Source organism: Sturnira hondurensis, unplaced genomic scaffold, assembly GCF_014824575.4.
Source record: "Sturnira hondurensis isolate 20B ecotype Veracruz unplaced genomic scaffold, ASM1482457v3 Scaffold0009719, whole genome shotgun sequence".
In the NCBI taxonomy this organism is placed as follows: Eukaryota; Metazoa; Chordata; class Mammalia; order Chiroptera; family Phyllostomidae; genus Sturnira; species Sturnira hondurensis.
The window spans coordinates 10,247,745-10,267,045 of record NW_028082350.1 but is presented as its reverse complement, the minus strand read 5'-3'; the positions used below and the strand labels follow the sequence as shown (position 1 = coordinate 10,267,045).

The 19,301-nt window shown below is 42.7% G+C and overlaps 1 protein-coding gene across 1 annotated transcript in view; it reads right to left on the bottom strand.

Annotated features, from left to right (window-relative positions):
• Positions 1-10,539: 10,539 nt before the first annotated feature.
• Positions 10,540-19,301, bottom strand: part of GPC6 (glypican 6) — a 1,021,374-nt gene continuing 1,012,612 nt past the window's right edge. Inside the window, exon 9 of the mRNA XM_037057550.1 lies at positions 10,540-14,925. Within this exon, the coding sequence (XP_036913445.1) occupies positions 14,723-14,925 (203 nt within the window). The 3' untranslated portion in view covers positions 10,540-14,722. The remainder of the gene's footprint in view (positions 14,926-19,301) is intronic.

Here is a 19,301-nt window from a genome sequence, read left to right as displayed (position 1 = left end):
GTTTCTATCGCTTCGATTGTCTTTAATCATTTTTTAACACCAGTGAGGCATTTGCAGAGATTTGGAGTCCTCGCTTGAAGATAGTGGCCAGAAAGTGGGCTTAAAGGTTCAGAGGCTCACTTTTCTGATGATTTTAAAGAGGGATTTGCAAACCAGTGTTGGGGAACGGAATGAGTGCCCTCGGTTGAATTTTCCTTAGTAGCTGCACACTGAATGAACGTCTTGGAATGGCACCGGGAATTCCTTTCCGTGAAGCTGCTCCTTAGCCTTAGCTGCCTCTAGGCTCGCCTGCATCTCATTGGCATTTCTTAGGACTGCAGTTCTGCTTTGTGACGGAGGCAGGCCACTCCCACAAGCGGGGGGTCGCACCGTAAAGGTAGAGCCGCCAAAATAAGAGCTCCCTCTGTGCCCTGCAGCCTCCTTGCTCCCCTCTCCAGGCCAAAGGTCAGGATTTCCTGCGGGTTTTATTGGGTCCCTGTTTTTTCCCCTTCGTCTCTCACAGCCTTAACCTTCCCTTGCATTGGGGCTTTTCCACATTTGGGTCTTCCTGTTTCGATGTAAGAAGACTTCGTAGTGATAGCAGTAAGTTACATGCAGAGGGAAATTAGATGCCTAAGGATTCAGGGTACTTACTTCATTCACTTTTTTTTTCATGCTTTACAATTGTGATTAACTCAGCACCGACCACCCTCGCCCTTTCTTATTGCTTAATTAAGAAACATCTCGGAATTCTCTCCCTCTTAGTTTCAGGCAGATTAGAAGGAGAAAAATATTTCAACAGATGCTAAAGAGTCTTTCCAACGGCTGGGAGATTAGGAGAATGCCTTTTATGGAGCTTCCAAAGTGCTCCCTGGCTGATTCTGCCGGAGTTGAAAAGAATTGAGCGCTTAATGAAAAGCTGAGATGCTCTGACAAAGAACTCCAGGAACTATTACTCCGGCTCCGAAGAGTTACTGCAAATTAAATTTTATCCTTGTCCTTTATGATCTCTATGAGGCAGTGGGTGTAACAGCATGGCTAACGTATTCTTGTCTTACCCAGTTAATAAGGGCATACATTTCATTAGTGCATGTGAACCAGCAGGGAAGAGGAGGTGAGGTGCTCCACCGGCAACTTTGCAGGCGAAAGGCAGGGCCAATACAATCTGAGTTTGGGGAGCAGGGTAATTACTGTCACCATCTGATAACAGATCCTTCATCTGAACTCAGACCTCTGATGTGTTTTAAGCACGTAGAGGGCATCAGCTAGGCAACCTAATATCGGGATTACCTTTGAAATGTTACCTTCAAACCTTCTCAAGATTGCCTTGTCTAATAACACAATATCACATCTGGCCTGATTGCTGTTGCTGTAAAGCAAGATCTTTTAATAGTGTTTATTATCCACCCCCCCAAAAGATGCATAATCACCAACAGGAGTTGGTGTTCATGGAGAGTCATTAGTCAGCTCAGTCTTCAATACGTGTGGAAAAGGCCTGCTCAGCAGGAAACCCATGACGAATGGGAAGCAAAACCACAAAACACGATGTCCCTGCGGCCTTCTCCTTCCTCTGACGGATGGGAACACTGCTTTTCTCAGTCCAGCTGCTCAGCGACTTCTGCACACTGTCCCCGAAATGTTTGGCGTGAAATATCATGAGCGAAACACGCGTGAGGAACACGGCAGCTCGAAGGAGCCTTATGGGGAGAAATGGTATTTACCTTAATGACCGTGGCGTAGGAAATTGCCTTGTTTCATAGAGGCTTAATAAAGGCTTGGGGCAAAGTACCATCGACTGAGAGCTTGGTGGAAATGTCAGCCACCTCCATCGACTTGTCCCTGAAAATGCCCGTCTCCCTTCTGCTCCCTCCCCCACCCCCCCAGCCCCGGAGCAGGGCTGGGTTAGAGAACTGTGATTAGGGCCATTCAGCAGCCGGGAAGATGTTTTCTGGCAGCACTCTAGATAATGGAGTGCGTATGCAGGGTAATAAATAAGAGAGTATGATTATAGAGCTGTAGTAATTCAGTCAAGAGGTTGGATGATCTCATAAACAGCACCAGCCACTGTGGTTTGTCTTGATGCCATTGAGATCCGAAGATGGAAGCAGAACTTCGTTAGTCAATATTTTGCCTTGTCGGCTTGTCCAGAGCACAGGGAGTCGTGGGGAGACCCTCGGTCCCCATCTGATCAATTATTCTAGCCGGTATGTATTTATGTACATGCACATGTGGCTTTATGTATATCCTCCCAGAGCTATGCATGCTCCCCATGCCCCAGAGGATGCACAGGAAGCCCAATTTTTAAAGTCTGGCAGAGTAAAAGCATGTATGGAAACAAGAGGATCGCTGGCTGTTTTCCATGGTCTTTGCTCGCCCTGGGGCCCATTCTAGACCATCAGTTCCCAATGGCATCCTCTCTCCTTCCTTCACGGCGGCTGCGCAGCAGGAGAACTTTGCCTCTGCCCCTTCAGAAGGTGTTTCTGAATACCCACGCTGGGTTTCCCGCTCTGATAATTCCATCGATTTCTCTCTCTTTCCCTTCCAGCTCGACTGAGATTTGATCGACGTATAACATTGTGTAAATTTAAGCGTACAACATGTTGATTTGATACACTTACACGTTGCAAAGTGATTAGCACCAACGCCTTAGCTAACATCTCCTTCAGGTCACATCACTAACACTTCTTTTTTTGTGGTGAGAACATTTAAGATCTCCTCTCTTAGCAACGTTCAAGTATATAGTGTTTTATATATATATATATATATACATACATACACATATAGACTATATATGTAATAATATGTATTTTATTAATTATAGTCATCATGTTATCTGTCAGATCTGCAGAACATAATCATCTTATAACTGGAAATTTGTGCCATTTGACCTGTACATCCCCGGTTTCCCCACATCCCTCAGCCTTTAGTGACCACCTTTTTACTCTATTTTTATGAATTCAACCTTTTTAGAATCCACATATGTCGTATTATACATTCTTTGTTTTTCTCTGTCTGGCTTAATTTACTTAGCATAATGCCCCCAATGTCCATCCACATTTTCACAAAAGACAGTTTCTTTCTCATGGCTGAATAATATTCATATATATATATATATATACACAACACATCTTCTTTATCTGTTGATGAAAACTTAGATTGTTTCTGTATCTTGGCTATTATGAACAATTCTTTCAACATTTTTCCATATCTGCTGATTTCTAGCTATTTGGACCTTGAGTGAAGTAACTTATCAATGCCTCAGTTTCCCCATCTGCTTACTTAGGACGATAATAATACCCATTTACGTTTAAGGATATTTTACCTTGAGGATAATATGAATTGATACATGAAAAGGGTTTCTCAGCATTGTTATTATTGGCATTGCTTCTTAGTTTTTTAGTAAGTGCTATTATATTCTCTTTGAGAGAGGCAATATGTCTTGGTCAATAATATCTTCTATATCTTCCTAAACATGTATCATAGTATATGAATATATGAGTTGAATTTAGATCACTTTTACAAGTCTTGTATAATATTTTTAATTCCAGAAGGAACCTTCATCTCTATTCTGTAGACAGTGCAAATCTCCATGTTCATACTAACATCCCTAAAGAACACCTTTAGGAGTACGTGCTCCTGCTAAAAGGGGTCTGAAGCACACTTCAAGGGCTGAGCGACTTACAAGGGGGGAGTAAGTGCCTCTCTGTTGGTGACCTTCTATCTAAGAAGCATCGTATTATACGTTGAGTATTGGAGGAGTACAAATTGAGTCTCCCTAAAATCCACCACTTTGGCATATGGATTCTTATGAGCTGAAGGCAATCAAGACCCAGCAGACTCAAGAAAGATGTTCTCTTCTTCCTAATTACCTAAGAGAATTTAGATAGGGAGCCTGGCCTGGGAAGAGAGCTATCACAGAGACAACTTTTTATCTGAACGACCTGTCGGTATGACAATTGTCAGAACAACGGTTCGTCTTCTGTACTGGGACTCACCCTTTTCCCCTTTGAAACCCCAGGCCCATCCCGTTCCTGAGCTCAAGACAAGCCTCCACTGCCCAACTTATCCTGGAATCTCATTGTCTTTGTGGGGTTCCTCTATATACATAATTAAATTTGCTTTCTTCCTGTTAATCTGCCTTATGTCAATTTAATTATTAGACCAGCCAGAGGAACCTAGAAGGGTAGAGAAAACTTTTTCCCTCCCCTACAGTATCAGCAGGCGGCACTTTTATAACACACTTTGTTCTCTTTGGAACACATTCTCCCAGCTGTTAAGGGGAACAGCACACAGTTTTATAAATTCAGTGTAGGAATTGATTAGAAAGTGGTTTGTTAGAAGCAGCAATTGAATGAGTAAAATTTGTGAGTGACTATAAGTTAGAGTGAATTCATCATTAGCTCTCTGACAACTCTATACCCATTGACTCCTTGCATTCTTGTACGCTCATTTAAGTGGCAGGAAAAAGGGACAGGTTTACATTTAATGCATAAGAAGCTACAGCTATTATCTGATGCAAACATTCTCATGCTAGGGCAGGAGAAAGGTTGAGAACTCCTATATAGATGGCCAACCTGTCAATAGTGGTCAAGAGATTGACCCCACACGTGACTCAGAAAACAAAAGAAAATGATTGTAGTTGTTTTGGGGACTGCTAAGATTGGCAAATGAAGAAAACATGCCTCAAATCCCATCTGTCCAACAGCAGCAAATGGAATCAACATACAGTTTCTGGGGTGGTATCAAGTGTCTGCAGTTTTGTTCACTGACATATCCAGCAAAAATGGCTGAAAAGCAGGAGGGGTCGGTCACCCAGGATCGTGTTCCAAGTGTGGTCCCTTCTGAGATGAAAACAGACTAGTGTTTAGAGCTGGGTATTTCTGCATTGGGATTGTGTAGTGTACTTGACAATGTTCCCCTTGTTTTTGGATTGTTGATTCCGATTACAGATGTTTTCAGTACAACAAATAGGCAGGATGGATTTCAACAGGCACTTTTGTGATGAATTACATTACTCAGTAGTTCTTTCAGCTGGGTGGGTATTTTGAAAAATTATAAGATGTCATATACATTTGAGTGCAAATTGATCATGTGAATAGCCATTATTCATAGCTAGAGTGGCCATATAATTCATCATTCAAGGCGGAGAATGAAAAGGGTGCTGTGAATAATTACGCTGGGACGACAGACATAAGGGGGCCTGCTGGACAACCTGGGACACACCGACATCTACCTTGTGTGTGAAGAAGAGTATTTATCCACTTAATGCAACATAATTACTCTATTTGTTTTCTATTTTTCTAACCAGTGTTATTTCCACAGCACCTGTTTGCCACTTTTTTTTTATTCCTGGGGTGCTCGATAAAGCTTCTATCACAACCCTTATCACAGCAATTATACGGTCAGCTGTTTATAATTTTGTTCTGTATCTCACAATCACACTAGACCCTGGACTTCCTGAGAACATGGCCTCCCAACCCCTCCCTTCCCCTCCTCTCCTTTGTTCTCATTTCTTTTCTCCTCCCTCCTTTCCTTCCTACGGTGGTCTTTTTAATACTTACTTTAGTTAGTATGTATTAAAGTATTTAGTTAGTATTTAATACTTACTTTAATGGCTTACTTTAGTTAGCATATTATCCTCAAGGTTCATCTCTACTACATCACGTATTAGGGCTTCCTTCTTTTTAAAGGCTAAATCATTTTCTATTGTACATATATATCATCATTTTCTTTACCCATTCCACTGCTGATGGACATTTAGATAGCATCCACCTCTTGACAATTGTGAATAATCCTGCAAAGAATGTGGAGGCTCTGCTGATATCTATTCAAGATTCCGTTTTCAGTTCTTTTGGCTGTACACGTGCAAGTGTGCATTGCTGGATAATATGGTAATTCCACGTGTAGGTCTTTGAGGAGCCTCCATCTTGTTTTCCAACATTCTCTCTCTATTTCACATTCTCTCTCACAGTGCACAGTGGTTCCAATTTCTCTTCATCCTCACTAACACATTATTATTTTTATTATTACTGATAGTGGCCATCCTACTGGGTGAGAGGTGATCTTGCTTTGCATTTTCCTGATGACTAGGAATGTCAAGCACCTTTTCTTGTGCTTTTTGGAATCTTTGTGATTCCTCTTTAAGCTTTTTGTTAAGTGCCATTTTTTCATCTTGTCTGTAGGGGGGTCTTTCCTTGGAGAGGACACTTTCCCAGTGAAGGTTCAGAAACGATCAGATTAAGTGTAGGGAACCTCATGTGTGTCAAGTGGACCGGGTTTCTAGTCTTTCTTTGTTTCATTCCTTCGTCATTTCACCCCGTCCCAGCTACCCCACACTGCCCTCTCTCCTCACGAGGCATGAGGGAGCAGAAGTCATAGGACCACTCCAGAGGAAGGCAGATTTTGGAGGTGGGGAGTCTTTTACATTTTTTCCCAGAGAAATCCATTTCAGTTGCACATTTCTCACGGCTCCTTCTCTCTGTCTAATAATACACCACTCAATGTAAAGTTTCCCCTTTTCCATGAAAAAAAAATACCTTCAGGCTTAAAAATAAAATATGCACAGAACCTGAGCTTATCTTTGCCTGAATAAAAATAGCATTACTATGCTAATTCATATACAATGGTTCCAACAAATAAAAACCAATAAACTCATTACTGTGTCAGTGACAAACTTTTAATACAGCAGTTGGAAATGCCTCTGGTTTAATATAATTGTTCACATGAAGGAACTCCATATACACTCATTCACAATGTGTGATTCAGGACCAGAGAGGAATCAGAAGGTAATGGGAGTACCGTTCTACCAGACTTGCCTTGGAAACGTCTGTTACTGTGTTCCTGTGGCTGAGCTACTGGGCTGCTCTCACTCTCCAATCTTCTTTTTAACTGAGAAAACCCACCCCCAGGGCTTCGATTTGGATGGGTCTTCAAGGTCATGGACTTTGTCTAGTCAACAACTCAGTCACCCGAGGACATGCTTATTGATTTTAGCAAGAAGGAAGGGAGGAAGAGGGAGAGGGAGATGGGGAGAAGCATCGATGTGAGAGAGAAACATCGATCACCTGACTCTTGGACATGTCCCCAGCTGGGACTGAACCCACAACCCAGGCCTGTACCCTGACCAGGAATCTAATCCATGTCCTTTCTGTGTCACAACCAACTGAGCCACACTGGCCAGGGTCATTGTTGCAATTGTTTTGATTTTTGCTTCAGGTCTGATCGACTGCCTGAATAGATAAATTATAGATAAGGCTACTGTATGGGAGGAGTTACGGAGAGTTGGGCTAAGGGCTGTGGATGATTTGCTTTCTGGGAATATGATGCTTAAACCAAATATAAAAGCAAGGGGAAAGCAGATTTGATACACGTGTCTCTGTCCTAGGTACCCAACTTCGGTTCACCGTGGCTGTAAGTTCAAAACTATGCAAGAACCCAGTATCAGTAGGTTATTTACTTAGAATTTTAATTTTGCAAAAAAAAAAAAAACCCTAAAAACTGGAAAACAGCTAAATGGCACTACCACTTGGAATAAAATTCTAACACATACCTCCCGTGGAAGTAAACATCCATGAATCCCTGCTCATGTACTTGTGCCAGTTCTCAGAACACCCTTGGAGAATTCAATTGTGTTTGTAGTGAAAGACAAAAATTATCTCCATATACTGCCACTTTTATGCTTAGTTGCTACAGATCTCAGTTCATATCACAGCCTCGCCTGTGTGACTGAGCAAGTTAATTAATCTCACCGGGCTTCGTCTTACTCAGTATAAAACGGGCATTATCCCTACATCACAGAGATCCTATAAAGATGAAGTACATAGAGATATTAGCATGGTTTTTGGTTAAAATGTGGTTTAAAATGCTAGTGAGTGTTACCAGCAGGGCTCCTGCATAGGGATGGCCTCTTTAGGGTTTTGGTTTCACCAGGTAGTCAAAGACCATGGCTTTGGCCATTGAACTTCACACAGCTGCCACCCTTTAGCCCACCCAGCACCTCCCAGCACCTCCCATCACCGACAGCTCACACCTGGTTCCCCAGCCACACTGGAGTACATTCCTGAGCTGAGACTTTGCATCCGATCCTTCTGTTCCAGAAATGCTCTAGTCGCAGGTCTGCACGTGGCTGTCTCCCTCCCACCTCCGAAACACAGCCTGGTGCCCCCTGGGGAGACTCCCCTGAGTCACGAATCTTGTCCAGGCAGATGCATCATCTGGACTGAAATCGTGGCTCAGCCACACCAGCCCCGTAGCTCCTGACAACCTCTGACAAGTTGCTTAACCTGGGAGTGATACGGAGTCCTCTGTGCTTCCCTCCACCCCACGTCCAACCCGTCATTAGTCTGGTTGGCTCCACTCTCAGATGCACGTTCAAACCACCCAGGTGGGTCAACCGTGGCCTCTTTCAGAAGGAGTTCCCACCCAGCCTCCCCTGTGACGTTCCTCCCAGCACTTACTTAGCACGATCAAGGACTATCTCCTTTATGTATTTACTTATTTATTTTCCGCCTCTACCACCCGAATGAAAGCGTCAGGGATACTATACGTACATCTTGTTCTTCTAGGGGTCCCCAGGGTCTTCTAAAGTGAAGCCTCTAAAACTGGCTCTCGAAATAGTTGTTGAATGCATGGACAAATAAATACACGAGTGAATTCAAACAAAACTCAAGACCCTCCTTCTTTGTCACTATCCCACTTCCTCTCTCAGTCCCTCCACAACTCAAATCAGGTTGTTTTATTTTTACTGAATGTATTGGGGTGACACTAGTTAATAGGATTGCATAGGCTTCAAATGGACATTTTTCTGTGACACCTGATCTGTACATTGCATTGTGTGCCCACCGCCCAAAGTCACATCTCCTGCTGTCACCATACACTTGACCCCCTCCACCCTTCACTACCTCCCCACCCCTCTTCCTTCTGGTAAGTACCATAGTGTCATTGGTGTCTGTGATCTTTTGCTTTTTGGTTTGTTTGTTCATTTGCTGCCTTCAGTTTTGTATCCCACATACGAGTGAAACCATAAGGTTCTTGACTTTTTCTAACAAAATTGGTTTGTTTATCATTTACCTCGTGTTGTCTGTCTCTCACCTACCAGGTCACAGTTGTCTGAGAAAGGACATCTCGATGTCTTGCTCTGGTGCCCAGGACTGTGTTTGGCATGTGATGAATGGCTCAATACATATCTTTTGAAAGAATACATGACTATTATTACCTAGGTCGACCTTTTCTTTTATTTAAAAATCCACAGACATTTGTTCTTTTTGAAGGGCAGACAGCTTTATTCAAGGTAAATACTCTCCCATTTACTCTGAATATAGTTCACTAGTTTCCTTTCTGTTTCTCTTCAAACTTGAGCTCTCACAAGGTCAAACACCCATTTTCTCGCTCTGCTTTGTGTTTTAGGGTGTGCTAGGGTAGGAGCTGCTTAATTGAGCTCCAAAGGCAGGCGCCCTGCTCCTACGGCTTTGTGGTATCTGCCCCATTTGTGAGCCAGCAAAACATTCGGCCACACGTGTATATTCAGCAAACAAACGCGTCTATGGAATGGAAATGTATGCGTATACTAAGTAAACTCTGAATGTCTATTTGAATAGAAAAAACTTGTGGCTATGTCTTTTTAGTTCTCAAGACATAAAACCACACTCCATGTCTATTTGACACGTTGCTACTTTAAAAATCAAGCTCATCTTTCACAATTGTGTGAATGTTTTGCCTATATCTCAGCCCATTTATCCAAAGAGCAAATTAAAATAAATATTATTGCTACTTGAAAAAAGCATCTGTGGTTTTATTTGTTTTTTAAACCCATTTGGATGTTCCCCCTTTCCATAAAATTGCTTTCAGTTTATTGCCAAATAGAATTTGTTCTATGCTAGTTAGAGATGAAATCACCCTCAATTTCATTAATTGTTTTGTAGAAATCACTTTTCTCAATAGGGACCAACATGGCCATATTGTGAATTAACTTATAATATTGCTTACAGTTCAATGTTGTATTCTTGATAACTTTATTTACAGGGGCTCCTTTATTTAAAAGACCCTCTTGAAACATGTAACGTATCTACAATTATGGTGAACTTAGTAAAGAATGAAAACTTTCCAACTGGTGGTTTCGACAACCGGCGCTCAGCACCTCAAGCAGGTTCCGTACAGAGCAGGAGTTCAGTGAATACTTGCTAAACGAACCTTTAGCAATGTTGTCATTCTTTCACACACACTCTTATTTCCTGACCTCATAAAGTCTTCATATCAGTACTTAAGCCACTAAATTTTATCTTAGAGAAGAAACAAAATACATGGGCAGAAAGATACAGGATCTTTCATACATACATGTCTGGAAGTGCCAAATATTCTATAGTTTTAAATGCTCATGATTTCAAATGCCAGGTGTACTAGGGTGAAATGGTGCTGATGGAATCTCTGGTTCCTTTTCTATTCTTTTCTTTTTTTCCCCCCACAGTACAGCATCTTAAAAGGTCCCAAACAAACAAAAAAATTCAAAAGCTCTGAAATGTTGATTATGACAATAATTAAGAAAATGCAGAAAGGGCACTGGTAGATTTTTAAAAACTATTTTAATACAAGATTAATAGCAATTTTCTATTCAAATCAGAAATGAAAAATCTTAACCTAAATAATATTCATTTGACAGTCACATAAATTGTAGGTTTTATTGGTGCACACGTTTTTCCTGCGTATATATTATGCATATGCACACAGAGACCTCACATCTAGACCATTGTTAGATTTCTCTTCACGGAAGTACCTCCTTGCAAGGCAAGGTCAAGGATTCCAGTAACTTTTCCGCTCTGAACGAGGTTCACACAGCCCCATGCTAGGCTGAGTCCCCGTGTTGCAGCGAACCAGGATCCAGCAAGGCTCCAGAATGCATACTGATCCATACTCTATTTGTATAATTTGGCGTGAAACCAAACACTGGCTAATGTCCCCGCCGAGGAGGAACACATCGCAAATTTATAAGTTATGGTCTCCTTTACTCCTCTGCTGTCAAAGCTGAACTGCCACTTTTGGGTTGTTTGCTTGTTTTAAAGTTAAAACTCAGGTCTGCGAGCGACTGTGAGTAAATGAAAATGAGTTTGAGCTTCTGCAAGTTTTGGTTCTGTCAAAACTTGCATTTGCTAACACTTCCACGTTTAATTAAACCACTTGACAATTAGCCTTGCAAATAGAAGTAACAAAAGAATCACAACTCAGGAATTTGCTAGGTTTTTATTCCTCCTTGGGGACTTTAGTTGGTGTTCAGTGTGTAGCCAAAACATGTAGGTAATGGCTAAAGAATTAAAACAGGCTAAGGTCTGTAGCAGGGAACATAAATTAAGTACCAGCGTTCTGCGTCCAATAATATTTTCAGTGTGTTTGAGTTATAGAATGTTACTTTTATAATTAATACACCTTGTCAAGGAGCAATCGTGTTTTTCAGTGTAGACAAAGTAGTATTTCCTCTCCCTTACAATGAAAACAGGAAACAGAAGCCACGTGTCTGGGCAAGACACTGTAAGGGAGTCTGATCGCTATCGCTACGGTTGTTCTAGGACGGCCATCACCAAAGTGCCAACTTGACCTTCGTTGATGCGACAGCGAGTTGCCATGGCTGTCCCGTACAGAACCACAGGCAGAGCTCTCGTTCGTGAACTTGGAATTCATCCTTCTCTGCTAAAGACTTTAGCCCCTGTTTAGCTTTTGTTATAACACATACAAAGTATAATATACACCAATTACAGACGTGTATTTGTTAGAAAAATACATATTATAACTAAACATGTAAATAGAGGCACTTTAATAAGCTAAGTGTTCGCAGTCGTGAGCATCACCCGACAATTGCTAGTGTCTGACTTCAGGGAGCCCATCCCTCTCTACTTGAAACCGAGTTAAGATGCCATCACAGAAGTTAGGGAACGTAAAAGCAAAGGAGTCGGTTGTGAAAAATAATGGAGCATCCCTGCTTTCCATCGTGATGCTGAAACGAGAGGCATTAATTTGGCCGGGGGTCGGGTGGGGTGAGGTGATGCCAAAATAGGGTAACTAGGTTAAATTGTCAGAAAGCAAAAAAAAAAAAAAAAGAGTTAAATTACCCTGAAAGTCATATGACATATTAGGATGGTGATAAAGAACAGAAAGTACAATTTGAGTGACATTTTGGCCACATTCATGCAGGTGGCTAATACTGGGGCATCATTAACTGATAGTCATTTCAGCTCTGCCTGGCTCAGATGGATCACTCTATCTAACCAATAGGAATATTGTTAATAACTACGGTGTTGAAACCAATGAAGCAGGCGTTTATATCTTACCTGTGTGTTTTGCATGTACAGAAGCTGGGTTTGTATTCATCAATATAATGTGTATTCACACACATGCACAAAACCATTTTGGGTTGAGAGCACAAGGAAAACGAGGCTTTCCGACCCATTTCACAGAAGGCGATGCGGACACATTTTTACAAAGGAAAGATTTGGGGTTTAAAGCCATGAAAACAAATTATTACTCAAACATTCTGGCCCATGAAGGTTGATTTAATTTGCATTGCACCTTAATTATTTGGAGAAAGACAAACCTGATTTCTGACCATACCACACAATGGGCAACGTAAATGATCAGTCCTTCACAGAGATGTTTCATGTGTAATTGGCAGTGAAATGTTTTTCTAGACGTAGGGAATGCTGAATTAAGCTAAGTGTTAATTTCATAAAGATTTAGGTGAGAAGATGCCACAAAATCTCTCAGAATCCTATGTTTCATAGTTCATTAGGCATACCCAATAGCAATAGAGGCTTCTAAATACTTTGTTTTGCAAAAAATGCTCAATTATACTTGATCCTATTGTGCTGCCTACATTCTACTTTAGTGGGATGACTAAATCAATAACTGATTATAATTTTGATGAAAAGAGAGATTGAAAAATACCATTTACATGTCATTACCATTAATGGGTTAATTAAAATGTGACTGGTGTACTAGGGTGTTTTAAAACACTACTTCTCCCAACCCCAGATGAATCATAAAAACCAAGAAGTACATGGACAGCCAACCGTACTCGTAAAGCCCCATCCCGGTTTATTTTGCTTCTCTCTGTCAGGGGGAATGCAGGGCCTGGCTTTGGCAGGCGCGGTGGACTGGGGAGGCCGTGCCTCCGAGTTGGCCGCTTGCATTAGGACATCTCTCCAAGTGCCACGCAGGAATCCTAGGCTGAAGGAGTTGTATGTGAAAGCAATGGTTTTGCGCGAATAACACATTCTTTAGGCACACAGTTTCCATCACCAGTAAAGTCCTAGACGCCCATGGCTCTCTCCATGAGCCCGGTCTGTTCTGGAGCACCTGGGACAAAGCACGCTCATGCAAAAAGGGTGTGCCCTGGCAAACTCTTAATAAATGGACAGTTAGATATGTAAAAAGATCTCTCTCTTGATTCTTGGTGCTCACAGACCATTGAAGTATCCCTTCTCTGAGCAGCAGAAAACAAGAAGAGCTGGTTGACAAAACATTTTTGTTACAAAGGTGTGTCAACCCTGAGCTTGGAATTAAGAAGTTAAAATCTGTGATTTTATATATATATATATATATAGATATAAAAATAGATGATCATACTAAGACTAAAAAAGTGAAAGAAATCTCCATGTCCATACTATATATATATTTTTTGTCTTGACTTTTTCTGTTGTGAGTTATTTTCTAAGAGAATGCCCGTGTAATGCAGAAACCAAGTGACACAAAGCTATAGCTAAACATCAAAACTCACTGATGGATCTAATTGCTTATCAGTTCGTTAAAAGAACTCTTTCTTTGGGAGGGTAATGAGCACAGGGGCAGAGACCGAATGGACTGCAGCCTGTGAGGCAGCAAATCGATTGCTGACGATGACTCTCAATTCAGACCCTGGAGGGGGCTGAACTGATGGGGTGTCCGCTAGTAACTGAGGATGAAGGGGAATCTCTCTGCCAGTTGGATCCAGTGGACAGACGTGAAGAGAACTACGGAGCGTGGTACTATTACTGCCACCGAAACTGGGCAGGGTGAGCGAGAGGCGCTGAGTTGCAGCAACATTTTGTGTGACACTGAAGAGAAAAGTCTAAATTTAGTGTCAGTACCTCGGAATCAGTTTGGTGTCGTGTGGTTACAGTGCAAGACAATACCTCCAAGACAACAGTGTATTTTCGCTACACTACAAACATTTCCAAACTTTCTCCCCATCGCATTTTTTTTTAAAACCCGATTGATTAATCACAGAAAAGCGTACACTGGGAGCTGCCTGGCAATGCAGAACCTACAGCGTTAAAACTCTTTTATTTTTCTCTCTTGTCTGCTTCTTTGTTGAAAATGCAAGTTGTCTTGGGGTTTGGCCTGATTTTACAAAGAAAATTATTTTCTCATTTTTTTTGAAAGTTGTTACAAATGGGGAGAAAGAAACTCACAACGTGAGATTCCTTTACTTCTGCAGCATAAAAGCAAATGAAGGTAAGAAAATCTCCTGGTACGAAAGATTTGAGTAAGAATTCTCTAGAATAAACAAGGTCCCCACAGAGAGCGCAGGAAAAGAGGACGCAGTCCGTCTGGCACCCGGTACTCTTTGGGAAAACAAAAAGCGAGGCAGAGCGCAGTACTGCTCTTCTCATAGAAACGGTAAGTGTTTGTGGCGTGGTCCATTGTCCAAGGGTGTAAGAAAAGAAGTGAGTCGGCTGTTCAAAGAGCTAAAACGCAGTTTCGTCGGAGCAAAAACCCAGGATTATCTGCAGAGTCTCTGCAGGGCCAGGAGGACGCAGAGCAGGAATGTGGAGAGCAGGGAGGGGCCGAGCTGGGACGCAGAAGAGTCTACTTCTCTCCGGTCAGGGTCTACTGCAGGGGCCTCCGTGGTGACAAACTCAAACTCCGTGGGACACACGTCATCCATGCACCCACTGCCACTCCCAGAGCCGCTGGATTCCTCGCCTGGGGGTGGGCAGATGGACAAAGAAAGTTAGACCACAACCTGGAAAGAGGAGGCACGCAGTAGATTTGGGCGTGGTGATGGGAGGGGCCTTCTCCCCACCAGACCTCAGCAGGTTTGCTTTTTAATGGACAGCTTTGTGATGGGCAGGTGGACGGCATGAAGATAGATGTAGGAAACACAGTCACATTGATACCCAGTTACCCAGGGAAGGAACACGTGAGCTCCAGACCTCAGGAAGAGCTCTACCCACCATGGTGGCTTTGGAAATGTATTTCTTATTCTGGCCAATATTTAAATTACTTTAAGAAATTCCATTCTTTGCTCTTTTTGTACCTCAGAGCCATTGTTCCTAGTGATTCTCATGCTTTTAAGAAAGAATTTTGGAAAGGTTTTTTTTAAAAATTTTAAAAGATTTTATGTATTTTCAGCGCAAGGGGAAGAAGAGAGGGGGAAAGAGAAGGTGAAAAACATCACACACTCCAGCTGGGGCACCTGGTCCACGAACCAGGCCTATGTGCGGACCAGGAATCCAAGCAGCAACCATTTACTCTGTGGGACGATGCCCAACCCACAGAGCCACACCAGTCAGGGCTGAAGGATTTTTTAAAGTAAGGCAGCATAAAAGGGGGACCGTTTTGTTGGTGGGAATGCGGACTGGCGCAGCTACTGTAGAAAGCAGTACGGAAATACCTTAAAAAATTAAAAGTGGGTCTGCCTTTGGACCCAGTGATCCCACTTCTGGGACTCTATCTGAAGAAACCCAAAACACTAATTTGAAGGAACATAAACACCCCTACGTTCATTGCAGCATTATTTACAACCACCGAGATAGGGAAGCAGCCCAGGGTCCACCAGTCGATGAGTGCATGGAACAACTATGGGACGGTTACACAATGGGATACTATTCAGCTATAAAAAAGAAGAAAATTTTACCCTGTCTAGGATGGATGGATTTGGAAAACATTATGCTAAGTGAAATAAGCCAGTCAGAGAAAGACTGGCTATCTTTAAATACCATGTGATCTTACTCTTATGTGGAGTATAATGAACAAATTAAACTAACAAGCAAAACAGAGACAGACTCCTGGAGAAAGAGCAGGATGTCAGCTAATGGGGGTGGGGCTGAGGTTAGGGCTGGAGGGATGGAGCAAAAAAGGAAGAGACTCCTGGGCATGGACAACAGCGTGGTGACTGCAGGGGGGAGGGAAAAGGGGCTCAAATGCTAGCAGGAAAAATACAGTAAAAATCATAAAACACTACAGTATGGAGGAGAATAGCGGAGGGGAACAGACACTGCAAGTGGGAAATTAGAGAGGCAGACAGAGCACACAGTTGTGGAAGGGCCGTATCACTACTTTTGATTACTCTTTCCCACCTCTGTTCCCCTGAGAGCAAGGTTGGACTTTGTTTCAACCAGCCCCTCCCCTTAAACCAGGGCTGATTAATTATGGTTTTCAGGCCGATCTGGCTTGCTGTTTGTTTTCACTGGACCACAACCCAAGAGTGGTTTTTATGTTTGCAAGTGTTTGGGGGAAAAAATGAAAAGTAATATTTGCGGCGTGTAAAAAGCGTGCATGTGGAACCTACAGTTCAGTGTCCACAGACAAAGTTACAAGGGAACACAGCCATTCACGTACACGTGGTCTCATTCTGGCTTTACAGACAGGCCTCAAAGCTGAACGTAATTTAAGAACCGATCCTTTACAAAAAATGTTCGCTGTTGCCTTCTTGAAAGCAATGCCTCAGGGCCCAAATGCCGTGTGATCTCAGAGCGACATCTTCCTTGCTTGCCCAACACGCCTCTGGGCCTGCTCTGTTCTCACGTCTTCCCGATTGGCTCCTTCCTGTTTCCTAAACCCTGTGTCTCAGACCTGGGTCCGAATCAGGCTGCATCCACTTCCCTGCTGTGTGCAAGTACGTTGTCTGCTTGTTGTCCTGTTTCCTGTTAACCGCTTTTGTGAGGATGCAAACTGGTTGAGAGCAGAGACTTTGTGTAACTGTTCACTTCTGATCCCCATGGCCTTTAAGTGGTCCCTGGCATACTGCAAGTGCTCAGTAAATAACCTGCTGAATACATAAATGTGCCTTCGGCAGTTTACCCGACTTCTGCCAGTGCCCTCATCTCATGGAGTACGGACAGTAAGATTTACTTGGCAGACTCTGTGTGAAGACACCCTGACACTACGTGTTTGAGCACCAGCCCCAGCACTTGCAATGATGCCAATGTGGTGGGGAAGGTGCCTGCAGCAAAGGCAACCTAGGTTTTAGCATGCCGTGTTTTCTTGAAGTGATCTAGAGTCAACCAGTTAGCCTTGCTGAGGCTCTGTGTCTTCTCTAAAAATGCGAATATTCCTCTTTCGTAGAATTGTTAAGGGGTCTGCATGAGTCCTGGGAGGACTCAGGGAATTGTAAACCTGGTAATGACATTTGCTATCCTCCCACATGTTCAACGATTCCATCCCATAGCCCCAACTCCTCCTGGCTGGCGGCTAGCGGTGACAGGCTTGCCAAGCTGCTCCTGAAAGTCTGGTGCCATTTCGGCTGATTGATGCTGCACAGGTAAAGCTAAGGTAACATCTCCTGGATGAGAAAGGCACAACTCATCACAATTTGGGCTTTTTTTAGGGACATCTGAATACCAGGCAAGACTGCTTGACTACACTACACCAGGTTCTTAATATTTTCTCTGATTTATCTTTAGTGGCCTTTACAAGGGAGGGGGGAGGCCCATTAATTAAAGCTGGCGATATCAGACTCGCTAAGGGGACTGCTCTAAACACAAGTATTATGAATGAGAAGCAATATAACCTTTGCAAAGATATGATTAAAGAGGTTTAGAATATTAAAATGTGGTAAGCAAATAATGACAGATTTCAGATGAGAAAAGTAATGGCTCCACCTCTTTCTGAAAAGGAATCACAAATGCAGGGGTGATTTTTTTTAAATGTCAAAAGCAAGAAGGGTGATGACGGCTAGAAGATGTCATAATGGTTTGTGTCCTAAAATAAAGGGTGAAATTTGGTGCTTGGGCTACAGTTAAGTGACCCCCCCCCTCTCTCTTTTTAGAAAGAGTCTATTTATTTTTAGAGAGAGAGGAAGGGAGGGAGAAAGGAGGGGAGGGAAACATCCATGTGTGGCTGCCTCTCACATGCCCCTAACTGGGGACCTGGCCCACAACGCAGGCATGAGTCCTAAACTGGGAATCGAACCAGCGACCTTTTGTTTCACAGGCCCGAGCTCAGTCCACTGAGCCGCACCAGCCCGGGTGTGACTCCTTTTCTTAACTGTTGATGATTTTTGTTTCCCTTTGCAGCGACTCTTTGCACAAGGACATTCCCTACGCATGGCAGATTGACATGTATATAACCTCCTCGGGTCAGAGAGGAGAAGCAGGGCCAACATCAGCTAATTGTTATGCATCTTGAATAATTTATTCCAATAGTCATTATCCAGATAATGAAGCAGTTGGCTAGCTAGAGAAGAGAGAGGGATACATTGAGATGAGTGAGGCCGAGCAAGGAGAAAGGGAGCAGCAGAAAAGGCTGAAAGCTTGTGTAAGATTTTCTCCTGAAGAGAAAAGGAGAGGCTTCGTAAAGAGAGAGAAGTAATGGGATGAGCCTGAGAAATTTTAGAGCAATGAAGTCTATCAGGTTGGCAATTATCCTGCATTTAGAAAATTAACTTTTGTTATTTAAAATAGAATAAAGTGCTAAACATTTTCTGCAGGGGACAACTCAGTAGGATGATGGCTAAGACTTAGATGACCTAATGTCTTCCATCTGTGACTGCTTTCTGTCTCATTAATTCAAGCACACAAGCATCACCTCTTGCTTCAGTGACCAAACTGTAGAATCACTGGCAACTCCGCACCTCATGTTCAGGAAATCTTTTCCTGAGAACTCCCTCTGTAAGGGTGCTTACTAAAAAAACACAAACAACCAAACCAAAATAATAAGAACTTGCCTTAATAGTTTCATGTCAATGTTCACCTAATCGCCTTTCAAGTCATTTTTGATGCTTTTATTTTATTTTTTTTCTTTAAATTTTTTAATTTTATTTATCTTTAGAGAGGAAGGGAAGGAGAAAGGGAGAGAAATATCAATGTATGGTTGCCTCTCATGCGTCCCCTGCTGGGAACTGGCCTGCAACCCAGGCATGTGCCCTGACTGGGAATCGAACCACAATCCTCTGGTTCTGGTTCGCAGGCCTGCGCTCAATCCACTGAGCTACACCAGCCAGGGCTTGATGCTTTTATGATATTTAATACAGTAGTCAGGCATCATACTGCATCTATATTTTACTATTTCCCTCAACCGTCAGACACAAATGTCCACGGTTCCTCATGTGTGTGCCCGGATAAGGGGACATCCAGTGT